At 51.0% G+C, this 27,362-nt stretch overlaps 1 protein-coding gene across 1 annotated transcript in view; it reads left to right on the forward strand.

Moving 5' to 3' along the window:
• The window catches only part of DMBT1 (deleted in malignant brain tumors 1), a 46,251-nt gene that overhangs the window by 11,000 nt on the left and 7,889 nt on the right, over window positions 1–27,362 (forward strand). Inside the window, 10 exon segments of the mRNA XM_068140484.1 lie at window positions 8,295–8,618; window positions 10,262–10,585; window positions 12,229–12,552; window positions 14,196–14,519; window positions 16,163–16,486; window positions 16,555–16,694; window positions 18,087–18,444; window positions 21,082–21,405; window positions 21,550–21,581; window positions 25,303–25,306. Of these exon segments, the coding sequence (XP_067996585.1) occupies window positions 8,295–8,618; window positions 10,262–10,585; window positions 12,229–12,552; window positions 14,196–14,519; window positions 16,163–16,486; window positions 16,555–16,694; window positions 18,087–18,444; window positions 21,082–21,405; window positions 21,550–21,581; window positions 25,303–25,306 (2,478 nt within the window).

Below are 27,362 nucleotides of genomic sequence, written 5' to 3' on the forward strand. Positions count from 1 at the left end.
GGATACTGTGGCCAATTCAGGGCTACCCAGTTCAAGAGGGAAGGGAAACTCCTGGAGAGAGTCCAAAGCAGGGCCACAGGGATGATTTGGGGACTGGAGGAACTCTAATATGGGGAGAGATTGAGAGGCTTTGGCCTCTTTGGCCTGGAAAACAGAAGATTCAGAGGGGATGTGATCAGTGGCTACAGATATCTAATGAGTGAAGGTCATGAAGATGGGGCCAGGCTCTTCTCAGTGGTGCCCTGTGGTAAGACAAGGGGCAGCGGGTACAAACTAGCACACAGGAGGTGCCGCTTGAACTCAGGCTGAGAGAGTAGGGGCTCTTCATCCTGGGAAATAGAAGGCTCCAGGGAGATCTTCTAGCTGCATTTCAGTATGTGGAGGAAACCTACAGGAAGGCTGTGGAGGGACTTTTTTGAAGGGCTTGGAGTGACAGGATGAGAGGCAAGGCTTTGAAAACAGCAGATTGAGGCTGGACATCAGCAGGAAGTTTGTTACAATGAGAGGGGTGAAATAGTGCAAAAAATTGCCCAGAGATGAGGTGGAGGCTCCAGCCCTGGAGACATTCAAGGTCAACTTTGACCAACCTTGCTTAGCCCCTGAGCAACCTCATCTGCTTGGAGATGTCCCTCCTCCCTGCAGGAGAAATGGACAAGATCACCTTTGGAGGTCCCTTCCAACCCAATGCCTTCAGTGATTCTGGGAACTTAAGCAGAAACTGCTTTACTTTGAGGGTGCCAGAGCACTGCAACAGCATTCCCAGAGAGGCAGTGGAGTCTGCTTCTCTGGAGACTTTATAAACACACCTGAATGTCTTCCTGTGCAACCTAATCAAGGTGTGTGTGGCCGGTTGACGTTGCCCCCTTAAGAAAGGGAATATGGTGGACGGAAGTTGGTAAACGGAAGGAATAGTCTAAACTAATTTCATTGGAAGAGTGGGAGGAAGCACCCTCTGAACTGGGAGTGTAGGAAAGATATCTTGGGCACTCCGGCATTTTATTTTCAGTCTTGCTTCCGCCTCTTCTCCGTGCAGCAGCTTTCTGTGCTGGGCTTTCTGCCAAGGCCTCGGCCTTGAAAACCAGATAACAGCCGGTATTAACTCCTTTCCAATTAACACGAACTGCTTCTAACTTTTTTTTCCTTTCTTTTCTTTCTCTTTCTATCCCATTCTGGGGAAAGGGGGGGAAGAGAGGGGAGAGCAGAGGTGGGGGACCCCCTCTGCCGAGGGGGTCACTCTCATTTCTGTGTTACTCTGTTGTATATCTTTGTATATATTGTAGATATTGTAAATTTGTAAATATTTCCCCGCAAACCCTACATCGCTTTGTAAATATAGCTCCACTGCTTTGCTAATTCAGCTTGCGAGTTTTTTTTCCTTTCCCTTCAATTTTCTTTTCCCTTCACCTTACAAGGGGGAAGGGAGGAGGCTTCTTGGCCTTGCCCTTCCACCCACCACATTTTTTTATTGGCGCCCAACGTGGGGCAGATAATTAGTTTAATTTATTATTTGATTGATTTAGTGTTTTCTAGCTGAATTAGCAATCATGAAGGTATTGTGGTTTGTGGAGCGATTATTCTTTTCAATTTTTGGGGCTCTGATTTACAGATATTGTTTGGGTTTGATTTTGGATTACCTGGGCAAATATTTGGTGCGGACAATTTATATGTGGGTTATGTATAAAGTTAAATTATGGTATGGAAAATGTATTAATATCTTATGGCCAGTGAGATACAGGAATGTTACCTCCACCACTCTCCCAATTGAGATAAAGGGTTTTAAGATTCCGCCTGAGGAGACAGTAACTTTAGGTGATGCCTGGGATCCAAAGATGATTTATGTGATGTGTATAATTCTGCTGCTGGTGATAATTATCGTGTATCTCCTGATTTCTTTGCGGCGAGAGAGAAAGGTGTCCAGAGCTTGTTTTGTTATTAAAACTAGATCAAAAAGGAAACGCCGTGGCTCTCGATCAGTCCCAGAGTCATCTAGTGACGAGGACTGTGCAGAACCCGTGTCAGTTAAAAAGAAGGCTAAAAAGTTAATTGGTAAGGCAGCTCTAAATGACTTTTCTGCTGATTCTAGCAAGCAGCCAAGGGCATCGGCTGGTATCAACATGGCACCTACTCCTTCTCCCACTCCTTCTCCTCCTTCTTCTTCTCCGTCGGCCAGTAATGGAGCAACGTCACTTCCACCCACTCCCTCGGTGGGACCGGAAGTCACTGCCCCAGCAGCTGATTTATCTCAGGACCTGTCAGCTTCCATTAAGGTGGCTGTAAATTCAAACACAGCTCCAGTTAAGGTGGCTCCTTTAAAGACTAGAGCTGGAAAGGCCAAAGATGGAGAAGAAGAGGAGCTGGAGACTGATCCTGGTGAGGGGCCCTCTACTCTAAAAGATCCTGCTCAGGAGGAAGAGAAGGTTTGTTTTAAAGATCTAGCTAACCTAGTGAGATCAAAGCAGGATAGAGATGAAGCTAGGAAAGCAGCTGGCAAAGGTGGTTCTCAGCTTAAAGAGATCCTTAGGAGAATGACAGCAGGATTTTACGGGCAAAGAATTCAGGGAGATGAAGATCAAGATGATATTACAGACTGTTCATCACCACGGGAGGAATTGAGAAATGTCCGTAAAGATTTCACCAGGGCAGATAAGGAGCCAGTTCTAGCTTGGCTTAGTAGGTGTTATGATACAGGTGCTTCAGCTCTAACAGTTGGAGACAAGTCAGCAGCTCAGTTAGGAACTCTCTCAAGGGACAATGGAATAGATAGACATCTAGGCGAAGCTCTCGGTAAGGTTAATCTGTGGATACGCCTCTTAATAGCGGTTGCCCTGAGATACCCTTCCCGAGATGATCTTCCCTGGAATCCTAAACCCTGGACTACCATAGATGAGGGAATTAAGCGCTTGAGAGAATTTGCTGTTAGAGAGCTACTCTATGGTGAACATGAAACTCTGAATCCTGATGACGTTCCTGTGGGTATTGGTCTTGCTAAAAAGATCATCAAACTTGCTCCTTCCAATTATGCAAACATTCTGGCAAGCAGAATTGTGTCAAGAAGTTATGGTGGAGCTTCTCCTACGGTTGGCCAATTCAGTGATCAAATGAGACAATTGGAGGATAGCATGACACGTGGTTCTTTGGTTTCAGCCATTGAAACTCTGTCTGGAAAAATTGAAAATTGCATGAAGGATCTAAAAGATTCCATATACCAATTGGCACAGAAGGATAATTTCAATTCTTCCTCCAGGTGGGTACAAGTCTCATCTGTGAGGAATACACGTCCTCCAAGGAGGTCATTCCAAAACAGGACATTCCAAAACAGGTCATTCCAAAACAGACCACCAAGGCAATCACGTAGAACTATTTGGGTAACTCTGCGTGATCAGTTTGGTGAGAACATGAACCGCTGGGATGGCCAACCAACTTCTAATCTTTTCAGGAGACTGAGGGAATTGCAAAGTGGCAGAACCCGAGGTAGCAATACCAGAAGGGTAGCTGTTACTTCCACAGTTCCCCAGAACGACTCTTATGGCTCCAACAGTGGCTCCAGTTATAACATGCAAAGTTATAACCCTGCAAACTATGTGCAATGCACATGTGCACATGTTCCCCATAACTAGGGGTGCCCTGCCTCCAGCCAGGGGGAGGAGAGGGATAACAGAGATAATAGAATCTATTGGGATGTGTACATCCAGTGGCCTGGCACTTCACAATTTCGGAAGTACAGGGCCTTGGTTGACACAGGAGCTCAGTGCACCATAATACCATCAAATTATCAGGGATCAGAGTCTATAACTATTCTGGGAGTCACTGGTGGATCTCAAGAGTTAAGTAAGGTAGAGGTTAATATAAGTTTAACTGGTAAACAATGGAGGAAGCATACAGTTGTGACCGGACCTGACGCACCTTGTATTTTGGGAATTGATTTTCTGAGAGAAGGGCGTTTCAAAGACCCTAGAGGTTACAAATGGGCTTTTGGAGTAGCTTCAATAGAAATTGATGGACAAAAATTGAAGCTGTCTGCCAGACCTGAACTTTCTGATGAATCTGCAGTTGTGGGACAACATAAGATACAGGACATTAAATTGCCGGTTGCTTCTCAGACTGTGCATCACAGACAATACAGAGCCAACCGTGACTCTTTGTTGCCCATTCAGAATCTGATTCGTCAGTTGGAGAGTCAGAAAGTCATCAGCAAAACTCATTCACCTTTCAACAGTCCACTGTGGCCTGTGCGGAAGCAGAATGGAGACTGGCGTCTGACGGTAGACTACCGAGCCCTGAATGAAGTAACACCACCTATGAGTGCAGCAGTACCAGACATGATGGAACTGCAGTATGAGCTGGAATCCAAAGAGGCCAAATGGTATGCTACCATAGACATTGCTAATGCATTTTTCTCTATTCCCATAGCAGAGGAATGCAGGCCTCAGTTTGCTTTCACCTGGAGAGGAATCCAGTACACTTTCAACAGGCTGCCAATGGGCTGGATCCACAGCTCAAGCATCTGTCATGCAGTGATCCACGATGCTCTGGAGAAAGGCGGTGCTCCAGAACACATCCAGTTCATCGATGATATCATCGTCTGGGGTAAAACTGCTGAGGAAGTCTTCAAGAAAGGTAACAAAATAATTGACATTCTTCTGAATGCAGGTTTTGCCATCAAGCGAGACAAGGTGAAAGGACCTACCACAGAGATTCAATTTCTGGGAGTGCGGTGGCAAGATGGACGCCGACACATTCCAGTGGATGTGGTAAATAGAGTCTCTACCATGGCAAGTCCCACAAACAAACAAGAGACCCTACGTTTCTTGGGGATAGTGGGATTTTGGAGACTGCACATTCCTGGATACAGTCAAATTGTGAAACCTCTGTATGATGTGACTCGAAAGAGAAACCATTTCCACTGGGGACCCGAACAACAAGCAGCCTTTGACCAGATAAAGCAAGAGGTAATTCAAGCAATGGGTCTGGGACCTGTCCGAGATGGTCCAGACATTAAGAACATTTTGTACACAGCTGCAAGTGACAATGGTCCAACCTGGTGCTTGTGGCAAAAAGCTCCAGGTGAGACACGTGGACGACCTCTTGGTTTCTGGAGTCGAGGTTACAGAGGTTCAGAGGCTAATTATACTCCAACAGAGAAAGAAATCTTAGCTGCCTATGAAGGAGTAAAAGCATCTTCTGAAGTGATTGGAACTGAATCACAACTTCTCTTAGCTCCCAGATTACCAGTTTTAAATTGGATGTTCAAAGGCAAAGGCTCCACACCGCATCATGCCACAGACTCAACATGGTCTAAGTGGATGGCTCTGATAACACAGAGAGCTCGAATGGGAAATCTTGAAAGACCTGGTCTAGTGGAGGTGATCTCAAGTTGGCCTGAAGGTACCAACTGTGCTAAACCTCCAGAGGAGAAAGTAACTCGTGCTGAGGAAGCTCCTCCTTACAATGACCTTTCTGATGATGAAAAGAAATACGCTTTGTTCACAGACGGTTCCTGTCGTCTTGTTGGGAACAAGCGAAGGTGGAAGTCTGCAGTGTGGAGTCCAACACGCCGAGTTGCAGAGGCGAAAGATGGAGAAGGAGAATCCAGTCAGTTCGCAGAGGTAAAAGCTGTCCAGCTAGCTCTCGACGTGGCTGAACGTGAGAGATGGCCAAAGCTTTATCTCTACACCGACTCATGGATGGTAGCCAATGCTCTATGGGGTTGGCTAAAGAACTGGAAGAAGAGTGGTTGGCAGAGAAAAGGAAAACCCATTTGGGCAGCCAACCTGTGGCAGGACATTGCTGATCGAATCGAGAGAATTCCAGTGAAAGTGAGACACATCGATGCTCACATTCCTAAGAGCAAAGCTACTGAGGAACAGCAACACAACCACCAGGCAGATCTAGCTGCAAGAGTTTCTCAAGTAGACATGGACTCTAATCTTGATCTCGACTGGAAACACCGAGGTGAGATATTCTTAGCTCAGTGGGCTCACGATTCGTCAGGACATCAAGGCAGAGATGCAACATACCAATGGGCTCGTGACAGATCCATAGACATTTCCATGGATGCTATCACACAAGTCATCCATGACTGTGACATTTGTGCTGCTATTAAGCAGGCAAAACGACTTAAGCCCTTGTGGTATGGTGACAGATGGTCCAAGTACAAGTATGGTGAAGCTTGGCAGATTGACTACATCACTCTACCACGTTCTCGTTCTGGTAAGCAGTACGTGCTTACTATGGTAGAGGCAAACACTGGATGGTTGGAAACTTATCCAGTTCCACATGCAACTGCACGCAATACCATTCTTGGTCTGGAGAGACAGATCCTGTGGAGACATGGAACTCCAGAGAGGATTGAGTCAGACAATGGAACTCATTTCAAGAACAACCTTGTAAAGAACTGGGCAAAAGAGCACGGTATTGAGTGGATATTCCACATTCCCTACTATGCACCAGCTTCAGGGAAGATTGAACGCTACAACGGTTTGTTGAAGACCACTCTCAAAGCCATGGGAGGTGGATCTTTGAAAAACTGGGAAAAACATTTAGCACAAGCAACTTGGCTGGTAAATAGTAGAGGTTCAGTGAACCGAGCTGGACCTGCACATTCAGATTTGCTACGGAAAGTAGAAGGTGATAGAGTTCCTGTTGTTAGAGAAAAGAATCTGTTAGGTAAAACTGTTTGGGTATTTTCACCCTCAGGAGAGGCTAAACCTGTCCGAGGGGTGGTTTCAGCTGAAGGTCCGGGTCACACTTATTGGGTAATGCAAGAGAATGGTGAAATTCAGTGTATTCCACAAAGAAATTTAACTTTAGCTGAAAGAGGTTAATTTCGAACTGTTGTACAGCTACATCGCGTCCAGAGGAAGAATTAATGAGGAATCTACGGTGCACGAACCCTGAGATCCCTGAGAGCCCTGAGTCAACTAAGAGACCCTGAGAATCCCTGTTTCCCTTTTCTTCGCTTCGTTGGTGAAGAAATGAACTGTTTTCCATTTTTCTCATTTTCTGATTTTCTTGGACTTTTGAATCATCTACATCTGAGCATAGCCGGAATGGACTATGAACTTTACTCACGAACTGTAAATATCGTTTTGGATTGGATGGACAGTATGAACAGTCAATGAAATTGTTTAGAAGGGGTGGACTGTGGCCGGTTGACGTTGCCCCCTTAAGAAAGGGAATATGGTGGACGGAAGTTGGTAAACGGAAGGAATAGTCTAAACTAATTTCATTGGAAGAGTGGGAGGAAGCACCCTCTGAACTGGGAGTGTAGGAAAGATATCTTGGGCACTCCGGCATTTTATTTTCAGTCTTGCTTCCGCCTCTTCTCCGTGCAGCAGCTTTCTGTGCTGGGCTTTCTGCCAAGGCCTCAGCCTTGAAAACCAGATAACAGCCGGTATTAACTCCTTTCCAATTAACACGAACTGCTTCTAACTTTTTTTTCCTTTCTTTTCTTTCTCTTTCTATCCCATTCTGGGGAAAGGGGGGGAAGAGAGGGGAGAGCGGAGGTGGGGGACCCCCTCTGCCGAGGGGGTCACTCTCATTTCTGTGTTACTCTGTTGTATATCTTTGTATATATTGTAGATATTGTAAATTTGTAAATATTTCCCCGCAAACCCTACATCGCTTTGTAAATATAGCTCCACTGCTTTGCTAATTCAGCTTGCGAGTTTTTTTTCCTTTCCCTTCAATTTTCTTTTCCCTTCACCTTACAAGGGGGAAGGGAGGAGGCTTCTTGGCCTTGCCCTTCCACCCACCACAGTGTGCCTGCATTGAAAGGGAGGGTTGGATTAGATGACCTCCAGAGGTCCCTTTTAACCCCCACCACAGTGATTCTAGCATTCTAGGATTCTATCATCTTCATTGTTCCCACTGTGGCAGACCACCCCACAGAATCCCTCCGGCTCTGCATTGCCATCCGACAGGGTGGCACCAACATCCCCGCTGCTGAGAGCAAACCTGCCCTTGCTCCTTCACCCACAAGCTCCTCACTTCTTTCTTTCTCTTCCTCCAATACAGGTACCACAGTGACAACCCCAGCCAGCTCCACAGCTCCTCCAGGTGGGTCTGAACAACTTGTCATGATTTTCAAGGCCATTACTTTTGGGGCTCACAGGGTGGGGATTGCTCTTGCCCAGGGCAGAGCAGAGCCAGAGAAGCAAACAGCCTACCTGAGCTGGAGGTGGCAGTTCTGCTGGCCTGAAACTGAGCAAGTGTGGCAGTGCCACGCTGAGAGAAGGCACCAGAGTGCTAGAGAGATGGTTTTCCCATCTCTTCCCTCTCCCTCCTTTTCCAAGGTGCCTCCCTGAGGCCGGTGAATGGCACGAACCGCTGTGAAGGTCGTGTAGAGATTCACACCAACGGGAGCTGGGGCACTGTCTGTCATGACAGCTGGGACCTGAGCGATGCCCAGGTGGTCTGCAGGCAGCTAGGATGTGGCTTTGCTCTTTCTGCACCATCTAATGCCTACTTTGGACAAGGCTCTGGCAGCATCTACCTGGATGATGTGCACTGCACAGGCAATCAGTCCTCCCTCTTCCAGTGCAGGCACAACGGCTGGGGCGTCCACAACTGTGGCCACCGTGAAGATGCTGGAGTTGTGTGCTCAGGTAGCATTGCTTGTGCCTCCTAAGTGCTGGCACACATTCACACAGTGACCCTTTCTAGCCACACTTGGCTGTGTGTTCAGACATTGTGTTCCAAGCTGTGGAAAGCAGCTCTGCAGAGAAGCTTCTGCTGCTGCTGGTGGTGGACAAGTTCCCCATGAGCCAGCCACGTGCCCTAGAGGCCAAGCACACCAGTGGTCACCTGGGCTGCAACAAGATGAATGTGGCCTGCAGGTCGAGGCAGATTCTCTTCCCCTTCTACTCTGCCCTGTGGAAGCCATACCTGGGATACTGTGGCCAATTCAGGGCTACCCAGTTCAAGAGGGAAGGGAAACTCCTGGAGAGAGTCCCAAGCAGGGCCACAGGGATGATTCGGGGACTGGAGGAACTCTAATATGGGGAGAGATTGAGAGGCTTTGGCCTCTTTGGCCTGGAAAACAGAAGATTCAGAGGGGATGTGATCAGTGGCTACAGATATCTAATGAGTGAAGGTCATGAAGATGGGGCCAGGCTCTTCTCAGTGGTGCCCTGTGGTAAGACAAGGGGCAGCGGGTACAAACTAGCACACAGGAGGTGCCGCTTGAACTCAGGCTGAGAGAGTAGGGGCTCTTCATCCTGGGAAATAGAAGGCTCCAGGGAGATCTTCTAGCTGCATTTCAGTATGTGGAGGAAACCTACAGGAAGGCTGTGGAGGGACTTTTTTGAAGGGCTTGGAGTGACAGGATGAGAGGCAAGGCTTTGAAAACAGCAGATTGAGGCTGGACATCAGCAGGAAGTTTGTTACAATGAGAGGGGTGAAATAGTGCAAAAAGTTGTCCAGAGATGAGGTGGAGGCTCCAGCCCTGGAGACATTCAAGGTCAACTTTGACCAACCTTGCTTAGCCCCTGAGCAACCTCATCTGCTTGGAGATGTCCCTCCTCCCTGCAGGAGAAATGGACAAGATCACCTTTGGAGGTCCCTTCCAACCCAATGCCTTCAGTGATTCTGGGAACTTAAGCAGAAACTGCTTTACTTTGAGGGTGCCAGAGCACTGCAACAGCATTCCCAGAGAGGCAGTGGAGTCTGCTTCTCTGGAGACTTTATAAACACACCTGAATGTCTTCCTGTGCAACCTAATCAAGGTGTGCCTGCATTGAAAGGGAGGGTTGGATTAGATGACCTCCAGAGGTCCCTTTTAACCCCCACCACAGTGATTCTAGCATTCTAGGATTCTATCATCTTCATTGTTCCCACTGTGGCAGACCACCCCACAGAATCCCTCCGGCTCTGCATTGCCATCCGACAGGGTGGCACCAACATCCCCGCTGCTGAGAGCAAACCTGCCCTTGCTCCTTCACCCACAAGCTCCTCACTTCTTTCTTTCTCTTCCTCCAATACAGGTACCACAGTGACAACCCCAGCCAGCTCCACAGCTCCTCCAGGTGGGTCTGAACAACTTGTCATGATTTTCAAGGCCATTACTTTTGGGGCTCACAGGGTGGGGATTGCTCTTGCCCAGGGCAGAGCAGAGCCAGAGAAGCAAACAGCCTACCTGAGCTGGAGGTGGCAGTTCTGCTGGCCTGAAACTGAGCAAGTGTGGCAGTGCCACGCTGAGAGAAGGCACCAGAGTGCTAGAGAGATGGTTTTCCCATCTCTTCCCTCTCCCTCCTTTTCCAAGGTGCCTCCCTGAGGCCGGTGAATGGCACGAACCGCTGTGAAGGTCGTGTAGAGATTCACACCAACGGGAGCTGGGGCACTGTCTGTCATGACAGCTGGGACCTGAGCGATGCCCAGGTGGTCTGCAGGCAGCTAGGATGTGGCTTTGCTCTTTCTGCACCATCTAATGCCTACTTTGGACAAGGCTCTGGCAGCATCTACCTGGATGATGTGCACTGCACAGGCAATCAGTCCTCCCTCTTCCAGTGCAGGCACAACGGCTGGGGCGTCCACAACTGTGGCCACCGTGAAGATGCTGGAGTTGTGTGCTCAGGTAGCATTGCTTGTGCCTCCTAAGTGCTGGCACACATTCACACAGTGACCCTTTCTAGCCACACTTGGCTGTGTGTTCAGACATTGTGTTCCAAGCTGTGGAAAGCAGCTCTGCAGAGAAGCTTCTGCTGCTGCTGCTGGTGGACAAGTTCCCCATGAGCCAGCCACGTGCCCTAGAGGCCAAGCACACCAGTGGTCACCTGGGCTGCAACAAGATGAATGTGGCCTGCAGGTCGAGGCAGATTCTCTTCCCCTTCTACTCTGCCCTGTGGAAGCCATACCTGGGATACTGTGGCCAATTCAGGGCTACCCAGTTCAAGAGGGAAGGGAAACTCCTGGAGAGAGTCCAAAGCAGGGCCACAGGGATGATTTGGGGACTGGAGGAACTCTAATATGGGGAGAGATTGAGAGGCTTTGGCCTCTTTGGCCTGGAAAACAGAAGATTCAGAGGGGATGTGATCAGTGGCTACAGATATCTAATGAGTGAAGGTCATGAAGATGGGGCCAGGCTCTTCTCAGTGGTGCCCTGTGGTAAGACAAGGGGCAGCGGGTACAAACTAGCACACAGGAGGTGCCGCTTGAACTCAGGCTGAGAGAGTAGGGGCTCTTCATCCTGGGAAATAGAAGGCTCCAGGGAGATCTTCTAGCTGCATTTCAGTATGTGGAGGAAACCTACAGGAAGGCTGTGGAGGGACTTTTTTGAAGGGCTTGGAGTGACAGGATGAGAGGCAAGGCTTTGAAAACAGCAGATTGAGGCTGGACATCAGCAGGAAGTTTGTTACAATGAGAGGGGTGAAATAGTGCAAAAAATTGCCCAGAGATGAGGTGGAGGCTCCAGCCCTGGAGACATTCAAGGTCAACTTTGACCAACCTTGCTTAGCCCCTGAGCAACCTCATCTGCTTGGAGATGTCCCTCCTCCCTGCAGGAGAAATGGACAAGATCACCTTTGGAGGTCCCTTCCAACCCAATGCCTTCAGTGATTCTGGGAACTTAAGCAGAAACTGCTTTACTTTGAGGGTGCCAGAGCACTGCAACAGCATTCCCAGAGAGGCAGTGGAGTCTGCTTCTCTGGAGACTTTATAAACACACCTGAATGTCTTCCTGTGCAACCTAATCAAGGTGTGCCTGCATTGAAAGGGAGGGTTGGATTAGATGACCTCCAGAGGTCCCTTTTAACCCCCACCACAGTGATTCTAGCATTCTAGGATTCTATCATCTTCATTGTTCCCACTGTGGCAGACCACCCCACAGAATCCCTCCGGCTCTGCATTGCCATCCGACAGGGTGGCACCAACATCCCCGCTGCTGAGAGCAAACCTGCCCTTGCTCCTTCACCCACAAGCTCCTCACTTCTTTCTTTCTCTTCCTCCAATACAGGTACCACAGTGACAACCCCAGCCAGCTCCACAGCTCCTCCAGGTGGGTCTGAACAACTTGTCATGATTTTCAAGGCCATTACTTTTGGGGCTCACAGGGTGGGGATTGCTCTTGCCCAGGGCAGAGCAGAGCCAGAGAAGCAAACAGCCTACCTGAGCTGGAGGTGGCAGTTCTGCTGGCCTGAAACTGAGCAAGTGTGGCAGTGCCACGCTGAGAGAAGGCACCAGAGTGCTAGAGAGATGGTTTTCCCATCTCTTCCCTCTCCCTCCTTTTCCAAGGTGCCTCCCTGAGGCCGGTGAATGGCACGAACCGCTGTGAAGGTCGTGTAGAGATTCACACCAACGGGAGCTGGGGCACTGTCTGTCATGACAGCTGGGACCTGAGCGATGCCCAGGTGGTCTGCAGGCAGCTAGGATGTGGCTTTGCTCTTTCTGCACCATCTAATGCCTACTTTGGACAAGGCTCTGGCAGCATCTACCTGGATGATGTGCACTGCACAGGCAATCAGTCCTCCCTCTTCCAGTGCAGGCACAACGGCTGGGGCATCCACAACTGTGGCCACCGTGAAGATGCTGGAGTTGTGTGCTCAGGTAGCATTGCTTGTGCCTCCTAAGTGCTGGCACACATTCACACAGTGACCCTTTCTAGCCACACTTGGCTGTGTGTTCAGACATTGTGTTCCAAGCTGTGGAAAGCAGCTCTGCAGAGAAGCTGCTGCTGCTGCTGCTGGTGGACAAGTTCCCCATGAGCCAGCCACGTGCCCTAGAGGCCAAGCACACCAGTGGTCACCTGGGCTGCAACAAGATGAATGTGGCCTGCAGGTCGAGGCAGATTCTCTTCCCCTTCTACTCTGCCCTGTGGAAGCCATACCTGGGATACTGTGGCCAATTCAGGGCTACCCAGTTCAAGAGGGAAGGGAAACTCCTGGAGAGAGTCCAAAGCAGAGCCACAGGGATGATTTGGGGACTGGAGGAACTCTAATATGGGGAGAGATTAAGAGGCTTTGGCCTCTTTGGCCTGGAAAACAGAAGATTCAGAGGGGATGTGATCAGTGGCTACAGATATCTAATGAGTGAAGGTCATGAAGATGGGGCCAGGCTCTTCTCAGTGGTGCCCTGTGGTAAGACAAGGGGCAGCGGGTACAAACTAGCACACAGGAGGTGCCGCTTGAACTCAGGCTGAGAGAGTAGGGGCTCTTCATCCTGGGAAATAGAAGGCTCCAGGGAGATCTTCTAGCTGCATTTCAGTATGTGGAGGAAACCTACAGGAAGGCTGTGGAGGGACTTTTTTGAAGGGCTTGGAGTGACAGGATGAGAGGCAAGGCTTTGAAAACAGCAGATTGAGGCTGGACATCAGCAGGAAGTTTGTTACAATGAGAGGGGTGAAATAGTGCAAAAAGTTGCCCAGAGATGAGGTGGAGGCTCCAGCCCTGGAGACATTCAAGGTCAACTTTGACCAACCTTGCTTAGCCCCTGAGCAACCTCATCTGCTTGGAGATGTCCCTCCTCCCTGCAGGAGAAATGGACAAGATCACCTTTGGAGGTCCCTTCCAACCCAATGCCTTCAGTGATTCTGGGAACTTAAGCAGAAACTGCTTTACTTTGAGGGTGCCAGAGCACTGCAACAGCATTCCCAGAGAGGCAGTGGAGTCTGCTTCTCTGGAGACTTTATAAGCACACCTGAATGTCTTCCTGTGCAACCTAATCAAGGTGTGCCTGCATTGAAAGGGAGGGTTGGATTAGATGACCTCCAGAGGTCCCTTTTAACCCCCACCACAGTGATTCTAGCATTCTAGGATTCTATCATCTTCATTGTTCCCACTGTGGCAGACCACCCCACAGAATCCCTCCGGCTCTGCATTGCCATCCGACAGGGTGGCACCAACATCCCCGCTGCTGAGAGCAAACCTGCCCTTGCTCCTTCACCCACAAGCTCCTCACTTCTTTCTTTCTCTTCCTCCAATACAGGTACCACAGTGACAACCCCAGCCAGCTCCACAGCTCCTCCAGGTGGGTCTGAACAACTTGTCATGATTTTCAAGGCCATTACTTTTGGGGCTCACAGGGTGGGGATTGCTCTTGCCCAGGGCAGAGCAGAGCCAGAGAAGCAAACAGCCTACCTGAGCTGGAGGTGGCAGTTCTGCTGGCCTGAAACTGAGCAAGTGTGGCAGTGCCACGCTGAGAGAAGGCACCAGAGTGCTAGAGAGATGGTTTTCCCATCTCTTCCCTCTCCCTCCTTTTCCAAGGTGCCTCCCTGAGGCCGGTGAATGGCACGAACCGCTGTGAAGGTCGTGTAGAGATTCACACCAACGGGAGCTGGGGCACTGTCTGTCATGACAGCTGGGACCTGAGCGATGCCCAGGTGGTCTGCAGGCAGCTAGGATGTGGCTTTGCTCTTTCTGCACCATCTAATGCCTACTTTGGACAAGGCTCTGGCAGCATCTACCTGGATGATGTGCACTGCACAGGCAATCAGTCCTCCCTCTTCCAGTGCAGGCACAACGGCTGGGGCATCCACAACTGTGGCCACCGTGAAGATGCTGGAGTTGTGTGCTCAGGTAGCATTGCTTGTGCCTCCTAAGTGCTGGCACACATTCACACAGTGACCCTTTCTAGCCACACTTGGCTGTGTGTTCAGACATTGTGTTCCAAGCTGTGGAAAGCAGCTCTGCAGAGAAGCTGCTGCTGCTGCTGCTGGTGGACAAGTTCCCCATGAGCCAGCCACGTGCCCTAGAGGCCAAGCACACCAGTGGTCACCTGGGCTGCAACAAGATGAATGTGGCCTGCAGGTCGAGGCAGATTCTCTTCCCCTTCTACTCTGCCCTGTGGAAGCCATACCTGGGATACTGTGGCCAATTCAGGGCTACCCAGTTCAAGAGGGAAGGGAAACTCCTGGAGAGAGTCCAAAGCAGGGCCACAGGGATGATTCGGGGACTGGAGGAACTCTAATATGGGGAGAGATTGAGAGGCTTTGGCCTCTTTGGCCTGGAAAACAGAAGATTCAGAGGGGATGTGATCAGTGGCTACAGATATCTAATGAGTGAAGGTCATGAAGATGGGGCCAGGCTCTTCTCAGTGGTGCCCTGTGGTAAGACAAGGGGCAGCGGGTACAAACTAGCACACAGGAGGTGCCGCTTGAACTCAGGCTGAGAGAGTAGGGGCTCTTCATCCTGGGAAATAGAAGGCTCCAGGGAGATCTTCTAGCTGCATTTCAGTATGTGGAGGAAACCTACAGGAAGGCTGTGGAGGGACTTTTTTGAAGGGCTTGGAGTGACAGGATGAGAGGCAAGGCTTTGAAAACAGCAGATTGAGGCTGGACATCAGCAGGAAGTTTGTTACAATGAGAGGGGTGAAATAGTGCAAAAAATTGCCCAGAGATGAGGTGGAGGCTCCAGCCCTGGAGACATTCAAGGTCAACTTTGACCAACCTTGCTTAGCCCCTGAGCAACCTCATCTGCTTGGAGATGTCCCTCCTCCCTGCAGGAGAAATGGACAAGATCACCTTTGGAGGTCCCTTCCAACCCAATGCCTTCAGTGATTCTGGGAACTTAAGCAGAAACTGCTTTACTTTGAGGGTGCCAGAGCACTGCAACAGCATTCCCAGAGAGGCAGTGGAGTCTGCTTCTCTGGAGACTTTATAAACACACCTGAATGTCTTCCTGTGCAACCTAATCAAGGTGTGCCTGCATTGAAAGGGAGGGTTGGATTAGATGACCTCCAGAGGTCCCTTTTAACCCCCACCACAGTGATTCTAGCATTCTAGGATTCTATCATCTTCATTGTTCCCACTGTGGCAGACCACCCCACAGAATCCCTCCGGCTCTGCATTGCCATCCGACAGGGTGGCACCAACATCCCCGCTGCTGAGAGCAAACCTGCCCTTGCTCCTTCACCCACAAGCTCCTCACTTCTTTCTTTCTCTTCCTCCAATACAGGTACCACAGTGACAACCCCAGCCAGCTCCACAGCTCCTCCAGGTGGGTCTGAACAACTTGTCATGATTTTCAAGGCCATTACTTTTGGGGCTCACAGGGTGGGGATTGCTCTTGCCCAGGGCAGAGCAGAGCCAGAGAAGCAAACAGCCTACCTGAGCTGGAGGTGGCAGTTCTGCTGGCCTGAAACTGAGCAAGTGTGGCAGTGCCACGCTGAGAGAAGGCACCAGAGTGCTAGAGAGATGGTTTTCCCATCTCTTCCCTCTCCCTCCTTTTCCAAGGTGCCTCCCTGAGGCCGGTGAATGGCACGAACCGCTGTGAAGGTCGTGTAGAGATTCACACCAACGGGAGCTGGGGCACTGTCTGTCATGACAGCTGGGACCTGAGCGATGCCCAGGTGGTCTGCAGGCAGCTAGGATGTGGCTTTGCTCTTTCTGCACCATCTAATGCCTACTTTGGACAAGGCTCTGGCAGCATCTACCTGGATGATGTGCACTGCACAGGCAATCAGTCCTCCCTCTTCCAGTGCAGGCACAACGGCTGGGGCGTCCACAACTGTGGCCACCGTGAAGATGCTGGAGTTGTGTGCTCAGGTAGCATTGCTTGTGCCTCCTAAGTGCTGGCACACATTCACACAGTGACCCTTTCTAGCCACACTTGGCTGTGTGTTCAGACATTGTGTTCCAAGCTGTGGAAAGCAGCTCTGCAGAGAAGCTGCTGCTGCTGCTGCTGGTGGACAAGTTCCCCATGAGCCAGCCACGTGCCCTAGAGGCCAAGCACACCAGTGGTCACCTGGGCTGCAACAAGATGAATGTGGCCTGCAGGTCGAGGCAGATTCTCTTCCCCTTCTACTCTGCCCTGTGGAAGCCATACCTGGGATACTGTGGCCAATTCAGGGCTACCCAGTTCAAGAGGGAAGGGAAACTCCTGGAGAGAGTCCAAAGCAGGGCCACAGGGATGATTTGGGGACTGGAGGAACTCTAATATGGGGAGAGATTGAGAGGCTTTGGCCTCTTTGGCCTGGAAAACAGAAGATTCAGAGGGGATGTGATCAGTGGCTACAGATATCTAATGAGTGAAGGTCATGAAGATGGGGCCAGGCTCTTCTCAGTGGTGCCCTGTGGTAAGACAAGGGGCAGCGGGTACAAACTAGCACACAGGAGGTGCCGCTTGAACTCAGGCTGAGAGAGTAGGGGCTCTTCATCCTGGGAAATAGAAGGCTCCAGGGAGATCTTCTAGCTGCATTTCAGTATGTGGAGGAAACCTACAGGAAGGCTGTGGAGGGACTTTTTTGAAGGGCTTGGAGTGACAGGATGAGAGGCAAGGCTTTGAAAACAGCAGATTGAGGCTGGACATCAGCAGGAAGTTTGTTACAATGAGAGGGGTGAAATAGTGCAAAAAGTTGTCCAGAGATGAGGTGGAGGCTCCAGCCCTGGAGACATTCAAGGTCAACTTTGACCAACCTTGCTTAGCCCCTGAGCAACCTCATCTGCTTGGAGATGTCCCTCCTCCCTGCAGGAGAAATGGACAAGATCACCTTTGGAGGTCCCTTCCAACCCAATGCCTTCAGTGATTCTGGGAACTTAAGCAGAAACTGCTTTACTTTGAGGGTGCCAGAGCACTGCAACAGCATTCCCAGAGAGGCAGTGGAGTCTGCTTCTCTGGAGACTTTATAAACACACCTGAATGTCTTCCTGTGCAACCTAATCAAGGTGTGCCTGCATTGAAAGGGAGGGTTGGATTAGATGACCTCCAGAGGTCCCTTTTAACCCCCACCACAGTGATTCTAGCATTCTAGGATTCTATCATCTTCATTGTTCCCACTGTGGCAGACCACCCCACAGAATCCCTCCGGCTCTGCATTGCCATCCGACAGGGTGGCACCAACATCCCCGCTGCTGAGAGCAAACCTGCCCTTGCTCCTTCACCCACAAGCTCCTCACTTCTTTCTTTCTCTTCCTCCAATACAGGTACCACAGTGACAACCCCAGCCAGCTCCACAGCTCCTCCAGGTGGGTCTGAACAACTTGTCATGATTTTCAAGGCCATTACTTTTGGGGCTCACAGGGTGGGGATTGCTCTTGCCCAGGGCAGAGCAGAGCCAGAGAAGCAAACAGCCTACCTGAGCTGGAGGTGGCAGTTCTGCTGGCCTGAAACTGAGCAAGTGTGGCAGTGCCACGCTGAGAGAAGGCACCAGAGTGCTAGAGAGATGGTTTTCCCATCTCTTCCCTCTCCCTCCTTTTCCAAGGTGCCTCCCTGAGGCCGGTGAATGGCACGAACCGCTGTGAAGGTCGTGTAGAGATTCACACCAACGGGAGCTGGGGCACTGTCTGTCATGACAGCTGGGACCTGAGCGATGCCCAGGTGGTCTGCAGGCAGCTAGGATGTGGCTTTGCTCTTTCTGCACCATCTAATGCCTACTTTGGACAAGGCTCTGGCAGCATCTACCTGGATGATGTGCACTGCACAGGCAATCAGTCCTCCCTCTTCCAGTGCAGGCACAACGGCTGGGGCATCCACAACTGTGGCCACCGTGAAGATGCTGGAGTTGTGTGCTCAGGTAGCATTGCTTGTGCCTCCTAAGTGCTGGCACACATTCACACAGTGACCCTTTCTAGCCACACTTGGCTGTGTGTTCAGACATTGTGTTCCAAGCTGTGGAAAGCAGCTCTGCAGAGAAGCTGCTGCTGCTGCTGGTGGACAAGTTCCCCATGAGCCAGCCACGTGCCCTAGAGGCCAAGCACACCAGTGGTCTCCTGGGCTGCAACAAGATGAATGTGGCCTGCAGGTCGAGGCAGATTCTCTTCCCCTTCTACTCTGCTCTGTGGAAGCCATACCTGGTGTGGTAGGGTTGGAAGGGTAAGGCCCAAAATCCTCCTCCCTCCCCCTGCAAAGTAATGGAAAAGAAAACTGAAGGGAAAGGGGAAAAAAAAAACTCACAGCTGAATTAGCAAAGCAGTGGAGCTGTATATTTACAGAGCAATGTAATATATGCAGGGGAATATATACAAATTTACAATATCTACAATATATACAAAGATATAGAATAAAGCAACACAGAAATGAGAGTTCCCCCCCACTGCTGAGGGGGTTCCCCACCTCCACTCTCCCCCTCTCTCTCCCTTTTCCCCAGAGTGGGTTAGAAAGAGAGAGAAAGAGAAAAAAAAAGTTAGAAGCCATTTGTGTTAACTGGGAAGGAGTTAATACAGGCCTTTATCAGTTTCAAGGCCAAAGCCTTGGCAGAAAGCCCAGCACAGAAAGCTGCTGCCCTGCGGAGGAGCGGAAGCAAGACTGAAGATAAAGTGCCGGAATGCCCAGGTTACTACTCCTGCACTCCCAGTTCAGAAGGTGCTTCCTCCCACTTTACCAATGAAATTAGTTTAGATTGTTCTTTTCATTTACCAACTTCCGTCCACCATATTCCCTTTCTTAAGGGGACAGCCCCAACCGGTGACACCTGGGATACTGTGTCCAATTCTGCGCTACCCAGTTCAAGAGGGAAGGGAAACTCCTGGAGAGAGTCCAAAGGAGGGCCACAGGGATGATTCGGGGACTGGAGGAACTCTAATATGGGGAGAGATTAAGAGGCTTTGGCCTCTTTGGCCTGGAAAACAGAAGATTCAGAGGGGATGTGATCAGTGGCTACAGATATCTAATGAGTGAAGGTCATGAAGATGGGGCCAGGCTCTTCTCAGTGGTGCCCTGTGGTAAGACAAGGGGCAGCGGGTACAAACTAGCACACAGGAGGTGCCGCTTGAACTCAGGCTGAGAGAGTAGGGGCTCTTCATCCTGGGAAATAGAAGGCTCCAGGGAGATCTTCTAGCTGCATTTCAGTATGTGGAGGAAACATACAGGAAGGCTGTGGAGGGACTTTTTTGAAGGGCTTGGAGTGACAGGATGAGAGGCAAGGCTTTGAAAACAGCAGATTGAGGCTGGACATCAGCAGGAAGTTTGTTACAATGAGAGGGGTGAAATAGTGCAAAAAGTTGCCCAGAGATGAGGTGGAGGCTCCAGCCCTGGAGACATTCAAGGTCAACTTTGACCAACCTTGCTTAGCCCCTGAGCAACCTCATCTGCTTGGAGATGTCCCTCCTCCCTGCAGGAGAAATGGACAAGATCACAGTATCACAGTATCACTTAGGTTGGAAAGGACCTCGAGGATCATCGAGTCCAACCTATCAACACAGACCCCATGACTAGGCCATGGCACCAAGTGCCACGTCCAATCTCCCCTTGAACGCCTCCAGGGTCGATGACTCAACCACCTCCCTGGGCAACCGGTTCCAATGCCGAATGACTCGCTCGGTGAAGAATTTCCTCCTCACCCCTGGCGCGGCTTGAGACTGTGTCCCCTTGTTCTGGTGCTGGTTGCCTGGGAGAAGAGGCCAACCCCCTCCTGGCTACAACCACCTTTCAGGTAGTTGTAGAGGGCAATGAGGTCACCCCTGAGCCTCCTCTTCTCCAGGCTAAACAATCCCAGCTCCCTCACCTTTGGAGGTCCCTTCCAACCCAATGCCTTCAGTGATTCTGGGAACTTAAGCAGAAACTGCTTTACTTTGAGGGTGCCAGAGCACTGCAACAGCATTCCCAGAGAGGCAGTGGAGTCTGCTTCTCTGGAGACTTTATAAACACACCTGAATGTCTTCCTGTGCAACCTAATCAAGGTGTGCCTGCATTGAAAGGGAGGGTTGGATTAGATGACCTCCAGAGGTCCCTTTTAACCCCCACCACAGTGATTCTAGCATTCTAGGATTCTATCATCTTCATTGTTCCCACTGTGGCAGACCACCCCACAGAATCCCTCCGGCTCTGCATTGCCATCCGACAGGGTGGCACCAACATCCCCGCTGCTGAGAGCAAACCTGCCCTTGCTCCTTCACCCACAAGCTCCTCACTTCTTTCTTTCTCTTCCTCCAATACAGGTACCACAGTGACAACCCCAGCCAGCTCCACAGCTCCTCCAGGTGGGTCTGAACAACTTGTCATGATTTTCAAGGCCATTACTTTTGGGGCTCACAGGGTGGGGATTGCTCTTGCCCAGGGCAGAGCAGAGCCAGAGAAGCAAACAGCCTACCTGAGCTGGAGGTGGCAGTTCTGCTGGCCTGAAACTGAGCAAGTGTGGCAGTGCCACGCTGAGAGAAGGCACCAGAGTGCTAGAGAGATGGTTTTCCCATCTCTTCCCTCTCCCTCCTTTTCCAAGGTGCCTCCCTGAGGCCGGTGAATGGCACGAACCGCTGTGAAGGTCGTGTAGAGATTCACACCAACGGGAGCTGGGGCACTGTCTGTCATGACAGCTGGGACCTGAGCGATGCCCAGGTGGTCTGCAGGCAGCTAGGATGTGGCTTTGCTCTTTCTGCACCATCTAATGCCTACTTTGGACAAGGCTCTGGCAGCATCTACCTGGATGATGTGCACTGCACAGGCAATCAGTCCTCCCTCTTCCAGTGCAGGCACAACGGCTGGGGCGTCCACAACTGTGGCCACCGTGAAGATGCTGGAGTTGTGTGCTCAGGTAGCATTGCTTGTGCCTCCTAAGTGCTGGCACACATTCACACAGTGACCCTTTCTAGCCACACTTGGCTGTGTGTTCAGACATTGTGTTCCAAGCTGTGGAAAGCAGCTCTGCAGAGAAGCTGCTGCTGCTGCTGGTGGACAAGTTCCCCATGAGCCAGCCACGTGCCCTAGAGGCCAAGCACACCAGTGGTCACCTGGGCTGCAAGTAGACCTCCTCTTCACCAACAGGGAAGGACTGGTGGGCGATGTGGTGGTTGGAGGGTGTTTGGGGTCCAGTGACCACGAGATAATTGAATTCTCGGTTTTTGGTCAAGCCAAGAGGGGCGGCAAGAAGACCTCCACTCTGGACTGCCGGAGGGCAGACTTCGGGTTACTCAAGGAACTAATTCAGAGGGTTCCTTGGGATAAAGCCCTTAAAAACAAAGGGGTCCAGGAGAGCTGGACCTACTTCAATGAAGAATTGTTGAAGGCTCAGGGACAGGCTGTGCCAATGTGCCAGAAGATGGGCCGCCGGGGCAGACGGCCAGCCTGGATGGTTCATGAACTTTTAATGGAACTGAGGGGAAAAAAAAGAGGGTGTATCACCTTTGGAAGAGAGGGGAGGCAACCCACAGAATGTTTAAGGATGTTGCTAGGTCTTGTAGGAAGAGAATTAGGGAGGCAAAAGCACACTTGGAGCTTAAACTGGCCTCTACAGTGAAGGACAACAAAAAGTCCTTCTATAAATACATTAATAGTAAGAGGAAGGGAAAGGAAAACCTCCACTCCTTGGTGGATACGGAGGGGAACATTGTAACCAAGGATGAGGAAAAGGCAGAGATACTTAACACCTTCTTTGCCTCAATTTTTACTAGAAGGGCAGAACGTCTTCCTGACAGCTGGCCTGCAGAGCTGGCAGAAGGAGCCAGGGAGCTGCAGTTTCCCTACGTTCCATGAGGAGGTGGTTGGAACTCTCCTTAGCAGCTTGGATCCCCACAAGTCCATGGGACCAGATGGGATTCATCCTAGGGTGCTGAGAGAGCTGGCAGATGAGCTGGCCAAGCCACTCTCCATAATTTTCCAGCAGTCTTGGCTCACTGGCGAGGTCCCAGAGGACTGGAAGCTGGCCAACGTGGTGCCCATCCATAAGAAGGGCCGGTTGGATGAGCCAGGGAATTACAGGCCTGTCAGCCTGACCTCAGTGCCAGGCAAGATCATGGAACAGGTCATCCTGAGTGCAATAACACAGCACTTACAGGATGGCCAAGGGATCAGGCCTAGCCAGCATGGATTTAGGAAGGGCAGGTCCTGCCTGACCAACCTGATCTCCTTCTATGATCAGGTGACCCGCCTGGTGGATGTGGGGAGGCCTGTTGATGTAGTCTACCTGGACCTCAGCAAGGCCTTTGACACCATCCCCCATAGCAGACTGCTGGCCAAGCTGTCAGCCCATGGCTTGGATGGGAGCACACTGCGATGGGTTAGGAACTGGCTGGAGGGCCGAGCCCAGAGAGTGGTGGTGAATGGTGCCACATCCAGCTGGCAGCCAGTCACTAGTGGTGTGCCCCAAGGATCAGTGCTGGGCCCTGTGCTCTTTAACATCTTTATTGATGATCTGGATGAGGGCATTGAGTCCATCAGCAGTAAATTTGCTGACGACACCAAGCTGGGGGCAGGAGTTGATCTGCTGGAGGGTAGAGAGGCTCTGCAGAGGGACCTCGACAGGCTGGACAGATGGGCAGAATCCAAGGGCAGGAGATTGAACACATCCAAGTGCCGGGTTCTGCACATTGGCCACAACAACCCCATGCAGTGCTACAGGCTGGGGTCAGAGTGGCTGAGAGCAGCCAGGCAGAGAGGGACCTGGGGGTGCTGGTTGATGGTAGGCTGAACATGAGCCTGCAGTGTGCCCAGGCAGCCAAGAGGGCCAATGGCATCCTGGCCTGCATCAAGAACAGTGTGGCCAGCAGGAGCAGGGAGGTCATTCTGCCCCTGGACACTGCACTGGTTAGGCCACACCTCGAGTCCTGTGTCCAGTTCTGGGCCCCTCAGTTTAGGAAGGAGGTTGACTTGCTGGAACGAGTCCAGGGAAGAGCAACAAAGTTGGTGAGGGGTCTGGAACACAGCCCTGTGAGGAAAGACTGAGGGAGCTGGGGTTGCTCAGCCTGGAGAAGAGGAGACTCAGGGGTGACCTTATCACTCTCTACAACTACCTGAAGGGAGGTTGTAGACAGGCGGATGATGGTCTCTTCTCCCAGGCACCCAGTACCAGAACAAGAGGACACAGTCTCAGGCTGCGCCAGGGGAGGTTCAGGTTGGATGTTAGGATGTTAGGATGTTAGGATGTTAGGAAGAAGTTCTATACAGAAAGAGTGATTGCCCTCTATGTCAATAGCCAGTTGGAATCAGTGGAGCTCCAACTGGGGAGGGATGATGAGCTAGTTGAGAGTGTATGGGTCAAAATTAAAGGCAGGACAGGGGAAGAAGATATTACTGTGGGGGTCTCCTACAGGCCACCTGACCAGCAGATCCAAGCAGATGAGGCCCTCCATAGGCAAATAGAAGCAGCTTCCAGGTCACAAGCCCTGGTCCTCATGGGTGATTTCAACCACCCGGATATCTGCTGGAGGGACAACACAGCAAGGCACCAGCAATCCAGGATGTTCCTGGACTGCATAGAAGACAACTTCCTCCTCCAAATGGTGGAGGAACCAACAAGAAATGGTGCTATGCTGGACCTTGTTCTCACCAACAGGGAAGGGCTGGTAAGCAATGTGAGGCTCATAGACGGCCTTGGCTGCAGTGACCATGAAGCAGTTGAATTTAACATCCTCAGGGCAATCAGGAGGAAGTATTCCAAGCTCACGACCCTAGACTTTAGGCGTGCAGATTTTGATCGCTTCAGGGATCTGCTAGCCAAAGTGTCGTGGGACAAAGCCCTGGAGGGAAGAGGGACCCAGGACAGCTGGTCAGTGTTCAAGGACCACCTCCTCTGTGTCCAGGAGCTCTGTGTACCAACAAAGAGAAAAGCAGGTAAGAATGCTAGGAGGCCTGCCTGGATGGGCAAGGAGCTACTGGACACACTATTACTTAAAAGGAAACTCTACAGGAAGTGGAGGGAAGGACAGGTAGAACAGGGGGAATATAAGGAAGCTGCCCGAGCAGCAAGAGTCCTGGTCAGGAAAGCCAAAGCAGAGTTTGAGTTGAATCTAGCCAGGGAGATTAAAGGGAATACTAAGAACTTTTACAGGTATATTAATGGGAAGAAGAAGACTAGGGAAGGTGTGGGCCCCCTCAGAAAGGAAACTGGTGACATGGTCACATGTGATGAGGAAAAGGCTGAGGTACTTAATAACTTCTTTACCTCAGTCTTCACTGCAAGGGCCTCTAGCCACACTCCTGATGTTATGGAAGTCAAAGCCAGGGACGGGGAGGAAGAACTGCCCATTGTAAGTGCAGATCAGGTTCGTGATCATCTGAAGAACCTGAAAGTGTTCAAGTCCATGGGACCCGACGGGATACACCCACAGGTGCTGAGAGAACTGGCAGAGGAGGTTGCTAAACCCCTCTCTATTATATTTCAAAAGTCCTGGCAGTCTGGTGAAGTCCCCACAGACTGGAAAAGGGGAAACATTGCCCCCATCTTCAAAAAGGGCAAGAAGGAGGAACCAGGGAACTCCAGGCCAGTCAGTGTCACCTCTGTGCCTGGAAAGATCATGGAACAGATCCTCCTGGAGTCACTACTCGCTCAAAAGTATAGTGAAGAGGTGATTGGGAACAGTCAGCATGGCTTTGCCAAGGGCAAATCCTGCCTGACCAACCTGGTGGCCTTCTATGAGCAGGTGACAAAATTAATAGATGAGGGGCGAGCAACTGATGTCATCTACCTGGACCTGAGCAAAGCCTTCGACACTGTCCCGCACTACAGCCTGGTCTCCAAACTGGTGACACATGGGTTTGATGGGTGGACCACTAGATGGATAAGGAACTGGCTTGATGGCCACACCCAAAGAGTGGCTGTCAATGGCTCCATGTCCCAGTGGAGGCCAGTGACAAGTGGAGTCCCTCAGGGATCAGTCCTGGGACCTGTCTTATTCAACATCTTTGTGGGGGACATGGACAGTGGCATTGAGTGCACCCTCAGCAAGTTTGCTGATGACACCAAGCTGTGTGGTGCAGCAGACACGCTGGAGGGAAGGGAGGCCATCCAGAGGGACCTTGACAGGCTGGAGAGGTGGGCACAAGCCAACCTCATGAAGTTCAATAAGAGCAAGTACAGGGTCCTGCATCTGGGTCGAGGCAATCCCAGGCACAAATACAGGCTGGGCAGTGACTGGCTGGAAAGTAGCCCTGAGGAGAGAGACTTGGGGGTGCTGGTGGACAAAAAGCTCAACATGAGCTCTCAGTGTGCACTTGCAGCCCGCAAAGCCAATCAGATCCTGGGCTGCATCAGGAGAAGTGTGGCCAGCAGGGCAAGGGAGGTGATTCTCCCCCTCTACTCAGCCCTGGTGAGACCCCACCTGGAGTACTGTGTCCAGTTCTGGAGCCCCTATTACAAGAGGGATGTGGAGGTGCTGGAACGTGTCCAGAGAAGGGCCACGAGGGTGATCAGAGGGCTGGAGCACCTCTCCTATGAGGACAGACTGAAGGAGTTGGGGCTGTTCAGTCTGCAGAAGAGAAGGCTCCGAGGAGACCTAATTGTCGCCTTCCAGGATCTGAAGGGGGCCTACAGGAAGGCTGGGGAAGGACTTCTCAGGATATCAGGCAGTGATAGGACTAGGGGGAATGGAATGAAGCTGGAGGTGGGGAGATTCAGGCTGGATGTGAGGAGGAAGTTCTTCCCCATGAGAGTGGTGAAACCCTGGAATGGGTTGTCCAGGGAGGTGGTCGAGGCCCCGTCCCTGGAGGTGTTTAAGAGCAGGCTGGATGAGGCTCTGTCCAGCCTGATCTAGTGTGGGGTGTCCCTGCCCATGGCAGGGGGGTTGGAACTAGATGATCCTTGTGGTCCCTTCCAACCCTGAATGAAACTATGAAACTATGAAACTATGAAACTATGATTGCGCTATGGAATGGGTTGCCCGGGGAGGTGGTGGAGTCGCCGTCATTGAAGGTGTTCAGGAGGAGACTTGATGGGGTGCTTGGTGCCATGGGTTAGCTGTTTGGGTGGGTTGGATTGGTTGATGGGTTGGACACGATGATCTTGAAGGTCTCTTCCAACCTGGTTTGGTTTATTCTAATAAAGGTTTATTCTAATAAAGATGAATGTGGCCTGCAGGTCGAGGCAGATTCTCTTCCCCTTCTACTCTGCCCTGTGGAAGCCATACCTGGGATACTGTGTCCAATTCTGGGCTACCCAGTTCAAGAGGGAAGGGAAACTCCTGGAGAGAGTCCAAAGCAGGGCCACAGGGATGATTCGGGGACTGGAGGAACTCTAACATGGGGAGAGATTAAGAGGCTCCTTCATCCACAAGGCCTTCACTTGTTTCTTCCTCTTCATTCCCTTACAGATGCAAGATACACCACCCCTGAACCATCAACTTCTCCACGTGAGTCTGCTCTTTGCTGCTGCTTGCTTCTCTTTGCTGCCTTCCTTTGCACCTGCAGTAGCTGCTGCTGCACGGCTTGGAGTTGTGTCACTTGCTGCCCCCAGTGCCCTTGGAAGAAATCACTGCTGGCTCTAACTCTTCATGTCCTACACATCAGTTCCCTTTGTCTCTATGACTCTGTTGCCTGCCATGGATTCCAGAGTGTGTTGCCTGTGGGCAGTCTTCCTTCTCCACTTTTCACGTTCCCTGGGCCAGCAGCTCTTGCTTGCTCTCATCCACCTCTGCCTTTAGCCTATCAGCTGTTAAATGGCAAGGGACAGACAGAGGTCTGTGCAGAGATCATCACACTTGTAGCTTACTGTTCAGCCTCGCTAGAGATACAAGCTGCTGTTGCCATGGACTCCACACCTGCAAAGTGTTTTCATTTGATCAGAACTGAATT

Source organism: Melanerpes formicivorus, unplaced genomic scaffold (assembly GCF_026170545.1).
Source record: "Melanerpes formicivorus ecotype bairdi unplaced genomic scaffold, bMelFor1.0.p_v2 SCAF_6, whole genome shotgun sequence".
In the NCBI taxonomy this organism is placed as follows: Eukaryota; Metazoa; Chordata; class Aves; order Piciformes; family Picidae; genus Melanerpes; species Melanerpes formicivorus.